The sequence below is a fragment of the Vespa velutina genome, chromosome 2 (assembly GCF_912470025.1).
Source record: "Vespa velutina chromosome 2, iVesVel2.1, whole genome shotgun sequence".
Taxonomy (NCBI): Eukaryota; Metazoa; Arthropoda; class Insecta; order Hymenoptera; family Vespidae; genus Vespa; species Vespa velutina.
The window spans coordinates 6,078,979-6,102,302 of record NC_062189.1 but is presented as its reverse complement, the minus strand read 5'-3'; the positions used below and the strand labels follow the sequence as shown (position 1 = coordinate 6,102,302).

The 23,324-nt window shown below is 34.8% G+C and overlaps 1 protein-coding gene and 1 long non-coding RNA gene across 12 annotated transcripts in view; one reads left to right on the top strand and one right to left on the bottom strand.

Moving 5' to 3' along the window:
- Positions 1-23,324, top strand: part of LOC124946400 (fat-like cadherin-related tumor suppressor homolog) — a 298,435-nt gene that overhangs the window by 241,304 nt on the left and 33,807 nt on the right. For all 11 annotated transcript variants that reach the window (XM_047487030.1, XM_047487029.1, XM_047487028.1 and 8 more), the window contains 2 exons: positions 18,411-18,517; positions 19,039-19,243. In XM_047487030.1, the coding sequence (XP_047342986.1) occupies positions 18,411-18,517; positions 19,039-19,243 (312 nt within the window). The remainder of the gene's footprint in view (positions 1-18,410; positions 18,518-19,038; positions 19,244-23,324) is intronic.
- Positions 20,258-23,324, bottom strand: part of LOC124946402 — a 3,775-nt gene continuing 708 nt past the window's right edge. The window contains exons 2-4 of the long non-coding RNA XR_007100045.1: positions 22,581-22,878; positions 22,067-22,172; positions 20,258-21,920 (exon numbers count right to left, since the gene is read on the bottom strand). This is a non-coding gene — a long non-coding RNA (uncharacterized LOC124946402). The remainder of the gene's footprint in view (positions 21,921-22,066; positions 22,173-22,580; positions 22,879-23,324) is intronic.

The following is a 23,324-nucleotide window of genomic DNA, read 5'->3' as shown; positions in this document are numbered from 1 at the left end:
CATAAAAGAAAGAAAGAAAGAAAAAATAGAAAAAAAAAATGATGAAAAATTTTACAGGAAGAATAAACGCAATTTACGAGGGCACATTTCTAGCGTTAACCTACCGGTAAGCGAACACAAAAGTGATGCTTTATTTGACTAAAAAGAGATAACACGATAAAGGCTTGATAATGCTCGCTCTATCCCCACCACTCTCTGTATATTCTCTAGCGTAAAACAGTTAGGCATTCAAAATTCCAAACTTGCCCCGGCACAGGACTAATTACGCTTTACAAACAAACGCGACTCATACAGAGCAGAAAGAGGATAACAAAGAAAGACAGAGAGAGATAGAGAGATAGAGAGATAGATAGATAGAGAGAGAGAGAGAGAGAGAGAGAGAGGGAGAGAAAGGGAGTAGCTCCTCGTTTTCTCTTGGACACAATGCCGGAGAGGACCCGTGGTTTATTTAACATGCTTTTGTCGTGCCTCGCGGTCCTCGCAGTTTTCGACTAAAAAGCACCGCGAAACCACGAATCCCGCAACGTATTTTTAATTAAATGGCGATTTAATTAAACCATTTAATTAAATTCAAGTAAGCGACGACGGTGCTGGACTCTCTACCCTTCTTTCACTTCAGGCCTCTTACTGCATACTTTTTCATTTTGTCAAGGATCCTTTTTGTCCTTCGGTCTTACTTTCAACCAACGAGAATATAGGAAAATCGTGAGGCAAATAATGCCAACGATGAGTACCCTTCCATTTTCATTTTTAAAAAGTTCGAGCTAAGCTTCCCATCGAATTATTGTCATGGAAACGTCCAATTCTCTCTATTTCTCTCTCTCTCTCTTCTCTCTCTCTTCTCTCTCTCTCTCTCTCTCTCTCTTCTCTCTCTCTTCTCTCTCTCTCTCTCTCTCTCTCTCTCTCTCTTCTCTTCTCTTCTTTTCTCGTGCACATACATATTCTATTCTTACAACAAAAAATATAATTAATTTGAAATCGTATTGTTTCATTTTCCAAGATAAATTTTTTTAAAAGAGCACTTTAACTCTTGTTTAATAATTTTTCTTTTCTTTTTTTTTTACAGATTTTATATACATATATAAAAAAAAAAATATGTATATATAATATTACGAACGAAAAGAGGCTCTATGACTATTTCGATATTGGACTATTTTTTGCTAGATTCATTATCTCGGATTTGATCGCCATCGAACGAATAGCTAGTTGAAAGTTTAGAGACGTGATATCGACGATGCATATTGCACATATTACGCGTGACTTGAATCATGGCGAGAGTTAATTACTTCAATTTTGATCACCGAATATATCTTTGCAATCTCCGCGTGTTCGTTATCCACGTTTGATATACATAAATTAGAAAACAATAGAAGAAGGATAATAATAAAGAATACTGTTAGAATGATTTTAATTAGATGTGTACAAGAAAAATTCAAGTTTGGTTAAACTCGGTTACTGAGCTATACTGATTAAACGAAACAAAAGAAAAAGTCGTTTATCCTTATTACTGCATCAAATTAATCGATTTCAATTGCGCGACCTGATTTTTTTTCCTACCTCTGATAACGGAAACTAGAACTCTTTTCCATATATTTTTATCTCTACTATATCTATAGTGAAGTTAAAAGATAATTAAAAAGAAAAATTGTTAAACTCGAAGAATCGATGTTTCTCATCCATCAGTAAAATTATTAGAGAGTTCGGGGTGGTTGGGTGTGGGGAGGGGGGGTAGGGGGAGTTGGGAGAGAGAATGTCCGAGATATAATGATTTAATTTTTACAAAAGTTAATTTAAAAATAAGGACAAGCATAAAAGTAACAGAATTAAACGCATACTTATATATAACGAGCCTGGTGTTGTTCACTTTTAATCAGTAAGATCCAAGGCGTTATATGTATAATTTTGCTGTCGCATCCAATATCGTAGGTATGATTAATTCTTCGATTTGACATTGTGGTAGCAGCTCGATTAATCACTTTGATTCCCAACGGATATATCGAAACCGATCGATTCTCGAGAGACATCGATGCGTTTTCCTGGCCTATATATACATATACGTACATACATACGTACATACAGTATGCACGCTCATACATTACACCTTAAGTTGCCAGCTATCATGATCCTTACCATGACTTCTTTCTCTATCCCTCTTTCTCTTCCCTTCTCTTTTCACTCTTGATTCGAGATAATAATTAATAGGACAATGTAAAAATTATTTTTATTTAATTTCTTCTTTGAACATTGATAAATATAATTTTGAAAATTTAATATCTATATAAATACGAGTATTAATTATTACTATTTAAAAAGCGAATTTTATAGCGAATGAAATAATAGAACCACTTTTTGTCCATTGCCTTACTCATTATTTGTAATATTTCTCAAGGTATTCGAATCAAACTACGTATAACCATTTGGTTTCTTACCGTTAACTTCTACTAGTCGAACACATCGAAGGTAAAATCTCTGCTTGTCCCGTTAGAAAATCAATAATGCACGCCGTGACGTGACCGTCAATCCAGTCGTTATGCTTCAATGGATTACATTGAAGCAACGAATACGCTCCATTATCTTCTAACAATACTATTTTTCGAAATATTTACAACTTTAGATGCAATTTATTTATTTACAATATCTGATTAAAAAAAAAAATACTCTTTCTATTCCAAGTCCTATATACGTTTTAATAATAATTTCTAAATATTTATTGCGTTAACTTTATACTTTTCATTTTTCATTTTTATTTCGTCAATGGTAGACGCAATATTGCGGTGGTTGGACGTTGGTCCATCGATCGAAATTTATATGGAAAATTTAATAGCCTGTAAAGCCTTCGATATCTATTAACTTTGTACCGTAATGAGAGAGTCACCGGGCCACAATTTGGTGTCAGCTTATGCGCACCAAAAGGGAAGCGTTGATGGAACTCTCTTTGGTGTGGTACTACCGAGCCAGTAATTAAGATTATGTAAAATGGTATATACTGGATAAATATTCTAAAAAATCATTTGAAACCTTGAATATTTTAATATCATGAATGTTGGTTTTTTTTCCTTCAATAGTAAAATATATGAAATATTTACTCGTCCGTTCATACAGATTAAAATTACTTCAATTATTAAAATGACTTCATATTTCGAATGTATAAAATTAAAAAAAAAAAAAACAAAATGCATTATCTTTTCACATATTTATCTGTATTAAAAATTTCACGAAAAGTAAATCGATTGGATATAATTCTTCAATGATATGAGAAATATCGCAATGTTATCGAATATATTTTGCGTAAATTCGATGAAAAGTATAAAAGAATGGATCAAGAAGTTGCACGAAGTACTTTTTTCAAGTACTCCGCAATTATTTAAGAAAAGAATTCGATGGTGGATGAACCATCGTTCTTCCTCTCGTCGCAAGAAAGACGTAGAAAAAAAAAAAAAGGAGAGTTCAAATAATCTTACTTGAAGACACCAAAGAAATCGCCAAGAAGGAGAAGTATGAAAAAAGAGGAAGAGCTACACAAAGAGAATAATAAGACGTCGAAGAAAGAAAGGATAGATGGAAGAGAAGGGGTTAATTCCACTTAAGGGTTTTCTCGTTGCCACTCCCATTGGTATCTGCGAGGAGAGAAAAAGAAAATAAAAGAAGGCACCGATCGATCACAGAAGCTGATCAAGCGGAATAACGACGAAGTCTCTTCGAGAAATGCACGTAGTCGTGCAAGGTGAAGTATATATGCATATGCATAAGCGCGTATACCATCCACCTTGATCTTTTTCTTTTTTTATTTTCTTCAATGCGCATACCTTCATATCTATAAAGAGCGTTTCTATATTCCGTATCTTCTCAGTAATAAAGCGATGAAATTCCTGGAAGATCGTTGAAAACCCATGTACATTTAAATTTACTCGTAAATATTTTGTAATTGTATGTACTCCAACGATAAAGAATTTTCTATCGGTAAGTGAAAAATAGAAAACGTTATATTATAATTATTATCATCGTAAAATGGAAAAAAACTAAATCGTAAAAATAAAGCATCTTTATTTGAAACGTATATAAAAGAAAATATAACTATCATATAAGGAATATAATATATGTACCTATAAGAAATAAATAAATAGATATAACCTGACGATAAAAAGTATACAGGTAATGTAAATATATCCGGGAACTCATTTAAATAAGCGAGAATCGTCACGCGAAGAAAGGATACCCACTACCGGGAAAGTCTGTCTATAGAAGAAGAGTACATATTCCAAGGCGTGATTATAGTATGGATACAAGCACGATCGAGCGCACAACGGAGAATGCTAGGAGCGTCGAGAAGCGGCCATGGCCGCGCGCAATTTCGTTCCGCAACTCGCGGAGGAGCAATTAAGAAGGTTGGCATTATGCGAAAGAGCTGGACGTGTGTCATGAGTAAAACGTCTGACGACAACGACAACGATTACGACGACGACGACGACCATGGCGACGACGACGGCGACGACGACGGCGACGTCGACGACGACGGCGACGACGGCGACGATGGCGATGGCGACGACGATGGCAACGAGAATGAACGTAGAACGTAGAACGTAGAACGTCATGCTTTTTGAGAAGAACGAACATCTTCCAGGAATACATCTCAAAATTACGAAAAGCAAAGGACAACTTGACGTTCGCGAATAGCGTTATGAGAATTTTAAAGGTTGTAATTTAACACGCTCATTAATATTCCTTCTCGTTGAGTAGAATTATTAAAGTTACTTCGATCCCACCGATTTTTCACGATCCATTTTCAATTAACGAATTTTAATCAAACGACGAATCTAACGTTCTCGTTATTATCGTATGCTAACAAGAGAAACCATATATAGTAATCGACTGATGGACGAGTCGTAATGAGAGTTAGAAAGATAACGTTAGCCGATATGAAAATTAATCTGATATAGGAAAAAAATAACTACTTAAATATATTCGTAGAATATAGGAAAGGAGAGATTTGTAAAAAGTACGAAGAAAGAAAAAAAGAAAAAAAAAAAAGAAAGAAAGAAAGAGAGAAAGAAAGTCTCGATTGAATTCAAAGATTACTTTATTAACAAGAGTATCGGGAATCGATGTGTCTGTTAAAGAATAACCTGAAAACTTGCGATAGAAGTATTGGATTGAAACGAAGAGTGGTGGGACGAAGAAGGAAGGTAAGAAGATAGTATCTCGATTAATAATAGGTTTCCTAGTCGGTGTTGGTGCGGCCACGATGCAACAACACGAAGATGGACTTCCGTGCGTCACTCCCTTTCATCTATCACATCGAGGGTATAACCTCTGGTTAGCTCTCGGACTTGGCTAGATTCACCTCGGAGCTCTCGTTTATAAGTCGTCTTATCATTGAAGAAGGCGCGGGCAAACACTGTCTTTCTCTCTCTCTCTCTCTCTCTCTCTCTCTCTCTCTCTATCTATCTCTCTCATTTTATTTCTCTCCCTCTCTCTCTTTTTCTCTTACTCTCTCTCTCTCTCTCTCTCTCTCTCTCTTTCTCTCTTTCTTTCTTTCTCTTAAATGCATCGCGTGCAGCCACGAAGGAACGTGCATATGCGGGACTACACCCTCTTTCTCTCTTTTTAACCTTCTTCTTCTTCTTCTTTTCCTTCTTCTTCTTCTTCTTCTTCTTCTTCTTCTCCTCCTTCTCCTTCTTCTTCTTTTTCTTTTTCTTTTTCTTCGTCTTCGTCTTCCTTCTTTCCTACGTGCCAAGCTCGGCCTTCATTCGCCAAGTTGAGATTTAGTGCCTTTGGCTACCATGAAATGATCATCTACTGAACGCCGCAACGTAGACATCGACCGAACGGATCGTTTATTAATTATGGAATCTTTAATAGAGGAAAAAGGGTGGATAGATCGCCTACTATCGAGACCAACCTCATTGAGGTCATTGAACTCTACCATTAGTTCATATTCTTATGAAACGATTTCTCTTACGAGCGATTTGACTTTACAAGTGATACTATGATGGATTTCATTTGAAAATAATTAAAACGTCATTAAAATTCTTATTCCCCGTTACATACCACTTTATTCTTATTATTACGAGATAAAGTCGAAATAATACTTAATCGTAAAATGAAATTCAACTGGGAAGGTTTGAAAGTTTCATAACTCGAACGATTCATCTTTTACGAGAATTTTCTTATTACATGTAACGCCTTACTTGATATCAAAGTAACGAGAACAACTTTTGCCACATTATAGTCGAAACTACTCGTAACATTTCGCAGATATTTGACACGACAGGGAAAGATAGAGAGAGAGAGAGAGAGAGAGAGAGAGAGAGAGAGAGAGAGAGAGAGAGAGAGAGGGAAAGAAAGAAAGAGAAGGAGAGAAAGAGAGAAAGGATAAGAAAGAGAGAGAGAGAGAGAGAGAGAGAAATTCAAATCGAAACCACCTGGACTTAGATATTGCGTGGGAGTGCGTTGGCGGTTTCAGTGCGCATAGTTGTACTCTTAGCTTATGCGAAGCTTGTTCATTAGTATCCACCGATATCGAGGTTCTTATAATCCCTACGCCTAGTACATGTAATACAATAATTTTCTCTTTTGCTATTTATACTCATTCGATCGTATCATTTGATAAAGGGCACATAGTTAAGAAATATAAATTGAAAATGATGCTTTTCTTTTATTATTTGTTGAATTGCAATATATCCTCCTTCGTTCTCATTATTTTCAGTGTTGACAAATATCTATTCAATTCCACCTGCAACTAACGTAATCCAGCATAATCTTACTCGGCAATAACTATAGAAAAGTAGCAAGGGCAAGCCGTATGGGTCAGCTAGCAGCTGGCGACCAGCGATTCGCGGTGATAATCAGTGGAGAGAGCATTCGCGTGCAAACACGTACCGGGTGTACCTGTATATATACAGAATGCATTCGTGAAAACTGGCGTCTAGCCATAGCACGAAGTTCTGCTTCGACCGCAGCTACCACTGTGGATGATTTACGTGTCTCCAATAGCAGCTAGTCCGTGGTATCGTGACCCTACCCACGCGTCGATTCAAAGGCATGCTTTTAAAACTGCCTCATATTATTCTCTCTCTCTCTCTCTCTCTCTCTCTCTCTCCCTCTCTCTTTCTCTCTCTCTTCGTTTCACCGAACATACGATTATCACGACGTTAACCCTATATAATAAGTTAATTAAGGATGGTAGATGACTTTCTACAGTCACGAATATTTTTAGTCTCTTTTAAAGAAGCTTTTAAATGGTACATTGAATTTTCCAATAGGACCTTTGTTAATTACGAAAAATGCGCCCATTTTTATAATTTCTTTCATCCCTTTTATACGAATTTCGTTTGTATTATAGCAGACGTATTTAAACCTTCCTTTATCCTACCTTAATATCATTCCAATGGAGAATTCCATTGCGTTAAACTTTTAAATGTTATTTTTTTCATTGTATTATTTTGAAGACATTTTCTTCGACAACTATTACGGGTGATAGGATTAAATTAAATACCATTGTCGACAACGAAATATTTTTCACGATGGAAAAGTTATTTTGCTTCTTGTTCGTTTATCTCCGCAAGAGCTTTATGAATTCATCCTCAAGAAAAAAGAATGGACAGATGTTTCCTCCATAAAAACGGCATCAAGGATCGTTAGAACGTATTTCCCCTCGTTTCGTTACTCTCAGCATCCATCGTATTGCTTCGCTCGAAAAGACTTACGAAGGACTCGAGGATCGCGAAACGTATTTCTTCTTAAGCCCACCCTAAATTACGGCCTTGTTCGTTTTAGGACACACTGTGGTCGTGCCTCGTTCTGGGAAACGATGCACCTGTACCAACGACTTCCACGATCATTACTTCTTCCATAGAACTCTCTTCAAACCTTTCGTTCTATTAAAAAGTTCCTGGTATTACATAAGATTGGACTTTTACTTCTTTGCTTCTATAAAAATTTTCGCTTAAAATAGATAGATTGAACCTATATATTTTCTAAAGATTATGAACGCGTATTCCTTAAATATATTTTACAGTTATTTTGTAAATTTTCGTAAAATTCTATCTTTATAAAATCTTTAATCATTCAAAAGGATATATTCATTTACACGATGAAATACGTATAACTATATAACGATATACTAAAGGAGTATAGTACGTTTTACTATCTTCGAAACTAAGATCTTGAGTAGAGACGTAAACCTAAATCTCTTACAAGTTTGAAAGAGAGAGATAGAGAAAGAGAGAAAGAGAGAAAAAGAGAAAGAGAGAGAGAGAGAGAGAGAGAGAGAGAGAGAGAAAGAGATCTTATTTTTCGTAGAGTCTACCGAAGGATTTGTTCCGCTTTTATCTCGTTACTTCCGTCGCTCTACGGCGTCTAGGACGCGCTGCTAGCCAATCCGAACGAGGTTGCAAAAGTAATCCGAGATAAATGAAACAAGAGCACTATAACGGAGCTCTGAGAGGGCTTATATATGTACCTACGTCAAGTCTATGGATGATCGTAGAAGTTCCATCACGGTTTCTTCGTTGATCAGTACCGCGAGCGCCTTTCGATACCTTTCTCTCGATACTTCAATTAGTTGAAAGTACAGAAACGACATCGGCTGTAATAGAGATGGCCGATATAACCGAGAGATCTCTACTACCATATCTACCGTTACTACCAACATATCTGTGTATAACCACCTCCTACTCCTCTTTCTCCTCTTCTTACTTCTATTCCTCTTTCTCCTTCTTCTTTTGCTTCTTCTTCTTCTTTATTTTTTCTTTTCCCTCTTCCTTAGTTTTCTTTATGACCAGCTTACGATAACTTCACGCTGTTACTTCAATATATACACTTAGAAACTATCTCAGACTTTTCTTTATCGATTTTCATTAGCTTGATTATATCCCTAGAAGAAGACCAGTCTCTTATATGTTCTCGATAGTTACAATTAAAATGTGATCGAGATATCTTTGATCATGTAGATATGTATTTTTTCCTTAAATATTAAGATTAGAATGAAACATTTTTTGATGCCAAATGAAATCTCTCAACATCGTACAATTTCTTATATGCTTCGAATGGCTTTCGTCGATGTAATTTCATAACGTAAAGCTGCGAAACTCCGATTAAGGTCCGATTATGGTCCGTTTTAAGCAGACCGTGTTAAACCAAAGCCATTATCGATTCATAGACGGAGTTACGTAAGTACGAAAGGCGTGAAGAAGAGGCCGAACTACTTCTCTTTCCCTCCTACTCAAACCCCCGTTCTCTCTCTCTCTCTCTCTCTCTCTCTCTCACTGTTTCTGTCCTCTTTGTTGAACCTCTTATGTAAGTAGAGTTACCGCATACAATAATCACAACTCAACTTTATAATTTGGCAAGGAGTTAGCCAATTTTCAGATATTTATTCATCGTAATATTCAGACGATAAGATCATAGATTTGATTGATTTAATAGGGAAATATATCTATTAAAATAATAAGTATATAAAATAAAGTCATTCTATCTTATATATAATCCAAAGGTCTCTCTATTTTTCTTTAATTAATAATAACAAAAATTATTATACATATATATAATATATATATATATATATATATATATATATATATATCTTTTGACAGGATATCCTGGGAATTTTGTAAGTAAGGAATACAAAGCAAGAAGAGATAAATAATAAAAGTTCTTTCGGACATGTATTATCTAGAATCACGACGATTTATTTTGGTCACGTAAAAGCAAGTACAACGAATCGTTAATACGGATATGTAGCAGTGACACGAAAAGATGATGCATCGTTCGTTCAATATATCGGCTTTACAAAACGGAGCAATAAAATATCTGAAGCTCTTACCTTGGATACAGAATGACGAGCATGAGCCAGCTCAAAGTCTCACAAGGAAGGTTGTCGGGGTCAAAATTAAATCCGGCACTTCTCAAAGGATATACTCGAACGAATGTAACATATAATAAATCAATTCTTGGTTTCTTCGGTCACAACCAAAGAATATTTTCATTTGTCAAACGTAAACGATAAAGACATTTAAGCGATGAATTAATTTAGTTCAGAGAAATGAAAGAACAATTCGTCAGTAGTATTTCTATTTCATTTTCGGCTCGAAATTTCTGACTAGCACGTAAATAATAACAATTCTCAAGTATTTATGCGAAGGATCGTTATAAGATAGAAAACATCAACTTTATGCTCGTTGGCGATAACTACTTCTTGTAATTATTGGCTGTGACTATTGGCAAAGATTCTTGGCTGTGAGTATTGGCACGAACGGTACTTTTCTAAGTTTTCTTTCCATCCCACAGCTAATATCTGTCAATATTTCCGGTAAAACGTTTTATTTTTAAAGTATCGTTTTCTAAGATTAACTTTGGAGACTATATCGATTTAAGATATCTTGAAACGTACAGGATAATTTCGAACAGCTTCGTTCTACTTCCTTTCAATTTGAATCTCTCGTCTCTTAGTAAAACGAAAAAGTGAATAAGAAAAAGCACGATAAGATTCACGCGAGATCCAAGGATCGAGAAAATGGAGAAGATCGGATTTTCTGTCTTCTTTAGCGGATTTCCCGAGGATATCGTAAAGGATTTATTTTCACGAATCAGAGAAGCGAGCGGCCGGTGACACATCGAGCGGATTTGCGCGATAAGAAGTAGTACGAGAACGTCCATATGTGAATCTCCATTCGGAGAATCGTTTATAATTTCGATATCATCGCGAATCGATAAGACATATCGATTTTACGTCGAATAGAAAATATCTCTATTATTTGTCATGATTTAAAAATTTTCATTGAACATTATTGAATATTAAAGTCAATTTAAATTTAATTGAAGTTAACCAATTTAAACTTATATATTAATTTCAGTTATTTCATATTATATAATGCGATATACGCGACCTGATAAAACAATGTAAAATAATAACTGAAATTTTCAAAACAACAAAATAAATTAATAAACTTTTATGTTTTTATTGAAATTCACAAGAATTTCTAACGTTTGTACTATAAACATACAGAGAGAGAGAGAGAGAGAGAGAGAGAGAGAGAAACGTGTTATGTCTTGAATATAAACGAACACAGCATCTAAATTCCAAAGCCAAACTGAAACTAATTAATAGTTGTACAATTTGATGTGTCTTTCAGCCCTTTACTATCATAGACCCTTTCCATAACTCTTCAACGATAGATAGATGGGCGGAATGGTAATGTTACTTTACCACACGTTTCACTACTCTTTACACACTGTGATTACGATGCTGTTGAATGAGAAACTCTCTCCGGTTTGAATACATTTGGTCAAACTGTTGGAATGAAAAGGAGCACATAGAGCTTCCTCATTTCGAACTTGAAAACATTCTGACGCAATTAATTCATGAGCTTTTTAAAACGCAAACGTAAAAAATTAATTTCTAAAACTTATACAAATTCAAATAAATTAATTACTTTACATTTGAAGTCGTTCCAGTGAATGTCAAATATCGATAAACTATTACATATAGCATATCTTATTGAGTCATTCAAAAGGAAAAATAATGTATTATGGAAAAAAAACAAAAACAAATTAATTAATATCACAAATATGTTATATTACGAAATATTATGTTATTCTTATTGGTTCGTTCGATATTCGGTAGAAAGTAGACTTTTATGGTGTATCGTTGAAAGGTGAGAGGAAGGAATCAGGTAGGGATGGGTAGAGGAGGAGAGGACAGAGGGGGAGGAGAGAAGAGTCACTTTAGGAGGCCACCCAAGAAATAGGAGTGGTCGGAACAGTAGCTTCTTAACCAGACACGATCCTCTTCATCTGTCAGCTTAACTACCTTTCATGTTTCATCTCCTTACATACGATATAAATATGCTCTCGTGTCGCAAATGCTGCCGCATTATAAAAGTAAAATGGAAGCGAAATGATTCCTTCCGCATTGGCGGACATTGTTGATACCAAAGTGGATCTTTTCCTGTCTCATACGTAATAAAAGTGGAACGAGGTGGACTCTGAACGTGCCACTTTTGGATACGAGGATAAGCGTAAGGAGATAAGTATACGGTTATCATCGTTGAAGTACTACTACATCGAGAAAGATTAAATTAACGAAATACAAAGTTTAAACCAAAGTAATTCAATTTAAACTAAAATAATTTTATAAATAAATTTCATAAATAATATCCATAGTAAAAGTTAAGATAGGAAGAATTGATATTTTCGTCAAACAAAAAATTAAAATTGGCAAATTTTTGAATGAAGAGAATCGAAAACAACGACAAAAATTTCTTTGTTTATATATAATAAAATATTTTTTATCAATGTCAAGATATACAATTGGTCGTTTGTTAGTAATTGCAAACTAATCGCGCATAAAAATCTTAAAAACTCGATGGTATAAAGCAAATAATTGAAAGACTTAATCCTGAATGCGAAAGTTTAAAAATTTCGAAAACATGCAGATACATTTAAGATAACAATAATCGAGAATCTAGATACAATATTAAGTTCCGTTTTAATATCCAGTTTCAGATAATATTATGGAATTCGCAAGTGGCGGATGCTAGCAATCCTATTGCGATAATAATATCCTCGATATTCTACCATGTTTCTTCTTACCTTGGTATTACATTCCACTTACGTACAGTAGTACCACTCTAGGACACATAATGACACTTTATTACCGCGGCTTCGTGTGAGCAACGAGCTTAGTCCTTTACTTTAGAAGATTCCGCTCTAGTGTAAAATTCAAAAGATCCCCACGGTGTAAGACACCAAAATCTTTGAATGAATTTTACATACGTATCTACGGATAATAAGGTTGTGTAAATGGCCAATTGAAAATCTCGTTAGAATAAAGGAAGAGAGAACTAATATAAAAAGATAATCAGCATTTATCTTTCTCATTATTTTTATTGACTCATTTCGTTAATTACTTAATATAAACAAAGTAAAATTGATTAGGAGTATATTAGAAAACCTTGATATTTTCTTTTAAATTTACGAGACGAGTTGAGAAACAAATTTATATATTTGACTCGCTAAACGAATTTTCCTCTCTACGAAATTGAAACATTTTCAGTTTGCAAGGAAACCATAGGTGTGTCGGTTGAACCATTTCGAATGATACGCTTTACTCTATTCCCTTGAAGATTCCTGTGCTTTTTCCCACAGGATAGCAAGCCATACGGCCGATGTCCGACATTGCCTTTTCATCTTTGCAATACGTTCGCCAACAATGTATTTTCACTTACTTCAGAAGGTTTTACAAAGCGATATAGAATACCTTTTCGGTTGGATAGATACGCGATAGAACGTTCCGACCATAGTCATCACAAAATACAAAACTTCGTATCAGAATGACCTGGTAAATGTTTCGAACAAAAAGAGTCACGTGACATGTAATACCACTTTTAAAACCACTATAAAAAAAAAAAAGACACTTTTGATCGTAACAAAGAAAAGTTGATAATGTGATCACTTACGCGACAAAGTTTTTAAATGAATATCTTCTATCTCTATATGATATGCATCATATATAATACGATAATAATTTCTGATATATATATAAGCGTACCATAAAAATTAATTGAAATTTAAGTCAAATATAAAAAAAATCTTTTTTTAAAAAACGTCAATCATATAATATCATCGTACATACGTAGAAATATACGTGTAAGAAGAATTAATAAACTCGCTCCATATTCGTTTCATTGAAAGACAAAAATACGAAGAAGCAGCAGCTCTAACGAAGAGTCATCTCGTGCGAATTCTTAATTAACGTTGAACGAGCATAAAATGGTATATAGTAAAGTAGAAGAGAAGAGAATGTAGTTTTCGTTCTTTCGTAAAAAATACCTTTTAATTAGGATAGAGAATTTACATGCTACAAGTAACGTCAGTATACTCTGTTTCTTTTTCATACATTCCTTTCTTTTTCACTCCCTAAATGTTTCTTTTATTTTTTTTTCTTTTTTTTTTTTTTTTTTATTTTTACTAAAATGATAAATACATAGATTAAAGAAGGGACGATTATATAGCACTCGCGGGAGCTTACCAAAGACATTTGGGGCGTAGCAATTTTCGCAGCTCCTCGGAATCTTCCAAGGTTCTATCGGTTCCAGTCCAGTGGGAAGCTTGAAACTCTTCTTCTAGCCCTTCGTCGTTTCCCTTTTACTCTCTTCTTTCTTTATTTCCTTCCATCTATCTATCTGTTTCTCTTCCTCTCTCTTTCTCTCTCTCTCTCTCTCTCTCTCTCTCTCTCACTATATATATATATATATATCCCTATCTCTTTCTCGTTCTCTTTCTTTCTCACTCTTCCTGGTACGGATATCGCTGAAAGGAAGAAACATCGTTGAAACTAACTTTCGTATCAGCGTTAGATTCGGAAGCAACTTTTGAGCAGCGCAGAGCTCTGGGCTTGTATTGGCTTAACGTGATTTCAAATTTTCTTCTATCCAAAGGTAGAAGGAACGAAGGAGGCTCAACGACGCTCTCGGCCGAATCGATACGTATTCGATGAGAGAACAGAAGCGTCGGAACTTTGTTTTGCAAAGAAGCATTATAACGGCGATGTGAGAATGTGTTCACGACGTTGATTCGAATTGAACTTCCCTTTGAAACAAATTCACGCTGTTTTCGCTCCATCGCGAAGAGCAGAGTGTGAAACGAAATTGATATCGGCTTTGGAATATTGAGATTCATGAAAGAGCAAGAACTTTTTTCATTGAGAGAATAAGAAAAGAGAGAAATCATTCTTTTTAAACTTTTCTTAGAGGAAGATGAAAAAAATATTAATCAAATATAACAGATGGAGAATTATAAGAATTAATGAAATCGATTTAGATTTCATTTCATGGAATTGTGCGATGAATTTCATATTACACATTAATATGAAATTTCAAATCATCATAAGTGCTTAGCTTTCTATTCATTCTTGAAATTTCTTAATATTTTTCCTCGCTTTTATTGATTCGTCAAATCTTCAACGTTCCTTCTTTTCGTAAATAACATCGATTGCATCTTGTTGAGTCGAAAGGAAAGCGAAGAACGAATAAAGTCTGGCGATTTAAATGCTATCGGTGATTTCGAAGCTTTGAGTGGGACTTATACATCCTGATCTCGATAAAGATGAATATAATTGAGTTTCGTGACTACGTCAAGAGTTTAGCGAATTCTATATCCACATTTGCCAGCATATTCGTGGTACTTTATTTCGAGATCGATAAGATCGGAAAAATTGTGGATACTTTTTTTCAATGAATAGACATTTATTCATCGAAATGAGATACAAGAGTTTACATTGTTACATGATCCTGTTGTAAAAATATAAAATGATAGAAACCTTTTGATGAACTTGATCATTCATTAGCGAATGCTTTTAAACCGCACATCCATTAACCGCATTACTTTTGATATTAAAATTGTTATTAGCGGTAACTTGATAAAGTAGAAAGCAACTCTACCATAATTTGAAAGGCACAAGCGAGAGAAAATTCTTAAACAAGATTCCTTAGCTTCAGACGAGAAGCTACGTCGAAGATGCATCGTCAACATCACGTTCAAGTTCAAGAAGAGAAGAGAAGAGAAGAGAAGAGGAAAGAAGAGAAGAGAAGAAAAGGGAAGGAACTATCCTCTCACATTTAATTTTCCTCTTTGTAACTTAAATGATACGATAAAGACTACAACGGAGGTTGCACAAGTGACTACAAGAGAAGAGATCAATCGCCTTATCGTTCATAAGAAGCTTTTCGTAGTCGATGGTATCTCTTCTTCGTCGCAAATGAACCATCTCGTTGAAAGAAAAGCATCGCTTCGAAATAGTAAAAAAAGTGAGAAAGATAGAATGAGAAGTATTTTCAAGCTATTAAGTAACATCGTGACGATTCATCCGGGGAATTCGAGCCGCTTCTTCCTCCGCGAAAAGGGCCCTCAGAGTCCTTATCCCTTCCGTATCTTCTAAAGTTCTTTTCCTTTTCGTGGTTGTCTTTGCCATTTCCTTTATGTTCCCTGCGCTTCTTAAAACTTTTAAAGGGATTCACAGATATTTCCTTCAACTGTGTACATATAAAGTGCTTCTGTAAGTAACGACACAGGAAATTTGTGGTGACTCTTATATATCACCTATCAAGATTTAGATTCTCCTCGAATCCAGTGTGATTGGATGAAAACATAGATAGCTAGTAAAAAAGAAAAAGAAAAAAAAAAAAAAAGAAAAAGAAATAGAATATATGAGGATTTCTTTTTCCATTCTTTCCCCTTTTTTACTTTATCACGTAAATTCTGAACGATAGATTTTTCGACGTCTTCGAAGGAAAGAAAAGAAAAATGAGGAATGAATTTCAATGAGGAAGAATAAGGAATAAAAAAAAAAAAGGGGGGGAGACCAAAAACGAGAATGAAAGTCGTAACTTTGAAAATGACGAAGGACAAACGATTTGCGCTTTTCCACTCGAGAGGAAGGCATCGATCGTTTCCTGCTCTTCGTTTCCGGCCACGCGGACCAATCGTTATTTGGACAAAGAATAAAAGCACAGGAAAAACGAATACTACGATTCTTTCATTTGCTCTCACCGAACGTGCTACCGAATGGCACGAAGCTTTTATGAGGTGATATTGAGTCACGCCAAGAAAAAATTGCTAACGAATGTATATTGTGAGTCCGTGCCACGCTTTCTCGCGTTCTTGGTATCGTTTTAGCTTGCGAAACGATAGTTAGTCTACCCACTTTTTCAGCTTGATTACAAGTCTGAAAACTACTTGAACAGGAATCGTATAAGGACGATCGTTACTTTGGCAACAATTTCGAGAATGTTTCGACTATCCTAATAACGAAAGTTACCTTTATATACGTATGAAACAATTTAAAATGTTTTTTTAGGAATGTATTTTATTTCTTAAACAAAATTCGTCCAATAGAAACTGCATAAACAAATGTAATCGTATGTCAAAAATGATTTTGGTAAAACGACAGCTGTTGGCGAGAAATTCGAAAAACGAAGGACCCTTTAGTTTACCCTTACCTTTCATAAGACGATCAACCAAAATTGGTAGTCATATACCGGGACACTTACGGATGGTTTACGACACGACCATCAAACAACCATATCAGGGTTTGGCCTCGTTAGAAACCGTGCCCATCTTACGACATTTTCACGATGAAATTAGGCGAAACGAATGGATCATCTAATCGCGATAAAACGAATCTTTATAGTTATATCTACGATAAATGCCGAATGAAATAGAAAATTTGTACGAATTAGTTTCATTTAAGAATGAAGAATTTCCAAGAAATATTTCATATATATTTGATAATATTCCGATAATACGATGATAAGAATCATAATCGTTCTTCGTTAAAAATAACGGACCTTCTCCATAGAATCGCATCTAGAATAAAAATTCTATCTTCAGCTATCTGTACAACTTAGACTCCAGCCATTTAAGGGCAGCACGGCATAGCACTAGAAATTTTATAAGCGAGCCTCGTTCGAAGGATTATCATGCTTATTATAATTCCCAAGGAACAGGAAATAACAGGAAACGACTACTCGAATAGTAGACATCGAAAACGTGCTCGATCCTACCTTACGATCTTCATACATTTTCCTACGAGGCCTTAATTAATCGAAACGCTTTGCTCCCTTCTCTATCTTTCTTTCTATTTCTATTCCTTACACTAACGTATCGAGTTAACTTTTTTCTTTTTTTCTACGAGACAGGTTGGCGGTACGTTTCAAATTCATACCAAGTAATAAACTCGACCAAGTGCTACGCCGGTAGTCGCACTAGTCCAACGCAAAAAGCGATATCAAAGAGACTAGAAAGATAGGAAGAGGGTAGAGGCAGGGAGGACTATCTTGAAAAAGCAAAAACGGATTGGAAGACACGCGGAACAGCGTGTACGATGTGTTAACACCAGGAATGTGGTCCAATTTTTACACTATCACGCTCGCTTGGCAACTCGCCATACATGCACGTCATTTCATATCGGTCCTCTTTCTCCTCTTCTTAGTACGTTCATCGGCCATCTTCCTCTCAAAGTGAAAATATCTCCCTCTTTCTCTCTCTCTCTCTCTCTCTCTCTCTCTCTCTCTCTCTCTCTCTCGTGAATGCCACCGGCAACCTTCGGTCTGCCAGTTACACTGTTAGAGAGGTTGAAAGAAAAGAAAAGGAAGCGAAAGAGAAAAGCTCTCATGTTATCGAACTTTCTACGAGCCCTTTTCTTTCTTACGTTACGACATACCCTTTTGTAAAAGGGAGAAAGTAACTCTCTAACTCTTCCAAGCGATACGTTTCATAAATCATACAATTGTAAAGATCTTCGTTGCTATGCAACGATCATTCACAATAGATTTTTGATACTTTTCTTTACATTTCGTTTTAATATTTTAATAAAATATTTTCACTGACGTTGTATTTTCTTTCTTTTTCAGGAAATATAAGGACAAAAGCGGTACTCGACGTCGAAACTAAAAACGGATATTGGCTGACAGTTTATGCACAGGATCATGGAGTTGTGCCTTTGAGTTCGAGTTTAGAGGTAATTTTGGTATTTGCTTATCCTCGGGGATAATTACGATCGGAATTTGCTCGATAATCGCGCTTATCTTCTATGAAAATCAACTTTCACTCTATCGCGTGATTTCGTTAAATAATTAAAATACTTCGTATTACTTGCTCAAAGTCATTTAAAATCGACACGTTTACATCATCGTTACTAAAAGTTTCGATATAAAACTTGACGTAACATTTTATTCGAGAAACAAATTTGTTTTTGTCGTGTGAAAAAAATGTCAGGAATGACGTAGTAAGCTACGATACGATCGAAGGATTGAACGTTCGGTATTCAAATGTAAAAGGAAAGCTTTCATTCGTGCTTGTAAAAGCAAAAATAGGAAAAAGACCGTATAGAGGGCTTTTTCTTTTTTTCTTTTCCTTTTTCTTTTTTTTTTTTTTTGTTTTTCTTCTTTTTTTTAAACAAACGATTCGAAGACCTTGCGTGTTCATTGTTCTACAGTTGTTTCTAACGCTTATTTTCTTTCTATCTTTTTTCGCGTTCAGGTTTACGTCGAAGTGTTGGACGAAAACGACAATACACCGCTGACCGAGCTTCCCGTTTACTATCCTTCCGTGCCGGAAAATTCACCAGCCGGTGTTAGTGTACTGCAGATTCGAGCCTTCGATCGTGACGCCTCGCCCCAACAATTCACTTTTTCCATCAGCAGCGGCAATCCAGAGGGTTATTTTCTCATCAACTCCAGTACTGGTAAGTTTTGCGCATGCTCGTTCACATAGCCATGATATCGTGTTGATAATACGATTAACGACTACCAAAATAGATCCCACTACTATCTCTATTATCATGACTTACTAAATGAAAATATTAACGACAAACTTTCCACGTTATTATAACGGATCGATCACATTAATCCATTTTATCTCTTTCTACCTTGTTTAATTTTCTATCCCTAATAATATGATATTTTTTTATCTTCTTTTTTCTTTTTTTTTTTTTTTTTTTTTTAAGATAATTATTTTTCAATATTTTATGATAAATATAAACTGGAAGGAGCACTTTTATCGATACAACATTTATAGCAACGTTTATATCAATATCAAGGATAAGAAGTAACTCGGGATAAGAAATATAAAAAAAAGAAAAAAAAAATCTATCCACCGACTCATACATAGATAGAACTCGTCGGTAAAAGTCAATACTCCTTTATATTGTAACGTAAATTATCTATCATAACCCGTACTTCTACCAAAGGAGAATATTCACTTCCATGTGTAACATCGTCCTCGTCATCAAATTTACTCTCCTCGAGCATATTGAATTGCGCGTTGGAATATGATCGGCTTATTGTTAGATACTAAGCTCGGTAAGTGAACGTACAGAAGAGAATGTTGTTCCTTTCTTCGTTCTTTTCCTTTTCTTCTCGGAGCAAAGCGGGTATAACATTTTGTACCGACGAATAACCGAGGTCACAGTGAGACCTTTACTTCGATCGTATTTACAAAAGTTTATTATAGCATTGTTGAAGGCGTTCGTAATTCGTAAGATAATTGCCACGAAGGACGCAAAAGGCATAAATTTTGTTTATTTAATGACGATATTATATCGAGGATAATCTGTTAAAAAATGTCGATCGAATGAAGGAAATAACGATGGAATGAAATTCATTAAAATTACGCTATACACTTTATAATAAATCAAAAATAATTTTGATATAATTACTTTTCCACAAAATAAACATTATATTATGGAACTTGACGGAGTCTAATACACATTTATAATAGAAACAATTCATTGAATATTATGTATCGACTTTTCGAAAAACACGAATCCATACAAAATATTTCAAAAGGATTAATATGAATTATAGATATTATTTAGGTTGGTGCGAGTATAAATATCATTCTAATGTATAATTATTGCAGATGAATTATAGTACTTCGTTAAATAATTTATATAAATTTGCAAATACGTTAAACTCTACGTATTTATATCGTTGTTCATTGATCATAGATTAAATATATTAATCGAGGAATCAAATTAGAAATATATTTTATTGGAAAAAATTGATATTTACAGAAATTATACTAAATTCAGACGAATGAATATACGTGAAACTTTGAACTTAAATATGCCGACATGTCTCACCACGTAAGAATTGGAGAAAAAGAGAGAGATACAGAAGCAGAGAAATAGAAAGAAAGAAGATAGAAAAGAATCAAGGATGAAAACGCAGGGATGAAAGCAATTATTTAAATGTGCACTACGGAATAGCCAACCCTCCTTTTTATTATTTCTTCTCTCTCTTTTATCTCTCTCTCTCTCTCTCTCTCTCTCTCTCTCTCTATTTTTCTCTTCACGTTAGCAACTACGACCATTATCAGCGGTGCCACCCTACTTTTTATTTTCGTTTCTCACCGTGAAATACCAGAGGGCATTATCGATACGAAACAAATGATGAGTCCATCTCGAACGATACTATAGATGAAAGGAAAAGAATTGTCGATGACGCTTTACCGTGCACTTCTTTTCTTCTTACACTGTCAGCGAGAAAATCTCACGAACTTGTCGATATCGTCGGTTCTCGTCGATGGATTTAAACGGACTCTCTTTCTCTCTTTCTTTCTTTCTTTCTTTCTTTCTTTCTTTCTTTCTTTCTCTTACTTTTCCACTCGTCCGTTCACAACGAAAAATCCAGTTATTACGGTTATCAGAGACTTTCGCGCTCTTCTTTCTCTCATTTCCAGTTCCATTCTTTCATACTTACTGGAAATAGCTATGAGAAATCTCCAAGTCAGCGCGAATCCGACAAACGGAAGGAAGGAAGGAAGGAAGGAAGGAAATCGGGAATCGCGATGACCGCACACTCGTTGAACCGTGTGAAAAATTTTTGTCGACCGAACGGGATGCTGGACTTTCCTTCGAACGTTCGAAGCAATGATATGTTACGTGAGAACTCATGTAAGATCGTTGAAATATTTCAAGTGGAAATTCATAAGTGTTACTATTTCAACTCGCTTCTTAAAATTAGTAATCATATTAGCCTTGTCCATTATAAAGATTAACGCTATTAACCCAAATCAAAGTGTCCTTCTTTTTTTCTTTATCATTAACTTGTTAATTATATAGATATATTTAAAAAATGTATATCTACGTTGTAAAAATTAAGATATGATGAATATATCGATGAACAATATTTAAGATATTTAAATGAAACATAATGAAAAAATTACAGTACAATAGAACAGGACAGAGCAGTTCCGTTCTGTTCTGTTTCATTCCGTATCGTGTCTGTATCATGAACGCATGCTCTCCGTGTCGTCTTCGTGTCCTTTCCGCATCGTTTCCGCGTCGTCTCCATGTTGTGTTCTGTCCTATTGTACTATAGCTATTTTTCTATTTTGTTTTATTTATATATCTTTAGTAACTGAAAAAAAAATGATAAAGTTTATGCTTTCTTACCCTTAAACTTCATATAATGAAATTTCACATAATGATATTTCAGACAAAAAGTATTATTTAACAATCAAAAATAACACGAATCAACACTGACATCATTTGCCCATACTTTACCTGCTTAAATCTTTCTAAATATTTTATCGATCGCACTATGTATACTCCCTTTCAAGTGAATTTTATTACTCTTTTTCTTTTCTTCTTACTTTGTTGTTATCTCAAACTATATAACACAAAAAATTGCCATCTCATCAAATACAATTAACATGTTAAAGACAAAGAAACTATCGTCTAATCTCTCGAAAGCTACAATTATCAACGTTGTAACGTTATCGCTCGACAATACAAAGCTATTAACCTAAATTCATAGATCTTATGGTTGTATATGATCAAAGATAAATACGAACAACTTTCGAGAAGCGACATTCAATCTTCGTGATCGTAATTAATAACAACTCGAAGTTACTAGCTAAGAGTATCATTAATCTTAACTCAAAATTTCTCTAACGTGCGTTACAACGATGTTATCGTTCAGAAATTTCTGATTAGAAATTTCAACTCGAATTAGAATTTCTTCGCCGTTAGGCACAATCGAAAGTAAAGATTAGTATATTAGGAAACGTTCACGTACCTTCGAAATCATAATCAGTTATAGTCTAACGTTATCTGTAAGGGAAAATACGAAGTCGTTAACCCAAATAGAAAGTACCATTCTATTGGGCAGCAGTCGACGTTGATATCGTCGTTTCAAAGTTGGTTCGTAACAGTTTCGCTCGAAAATTCTCCATACCACGAAACTATTCACAAATGTAATGGGTGACCGTGCCTTCGCAGTTATGGGGTCGCCTCGCGAACGACAGAGGACGGGCTTCCTTCTAATTTGATTAGTGATTCTTACGGTTGAATATCAAATCTATTTTCCTTGTAACCTGTGAACGGAAACCTTAAAAGATTGTTAAAGAGAAAGAAGAATAGAAATAAAAAGAGATAAAAATAAAAAGAGAAAAGAGAGGAATAAAATGAGGAAAAGAAAAAATACTCTTGTTTAGTACAAGGCATCGTTTTAAAAGGGCTTCGTCGTCGTTGCTTACATCGATTGCTTTACAAAACATTATTTTTACTTTGACAAGCTTCCCTTACATGATTTCTATATAATATACCGTTTACACCGTAAAATGTTATATATACTCGAATGGAAGTTCGTTTATAACCTCTGTTAATTTTATCGTTAGTTGTCGAAAAGAATAATAGAGAAATTCCTTTAATATGTTGAAATTTTATGAAAAACTATCTATACATTTCATTTTAGAGTTATTTTCCGAGAATGATACAGGATGCATTTTATAAATCTCTATAATTCTGTACGTTTGTAAGC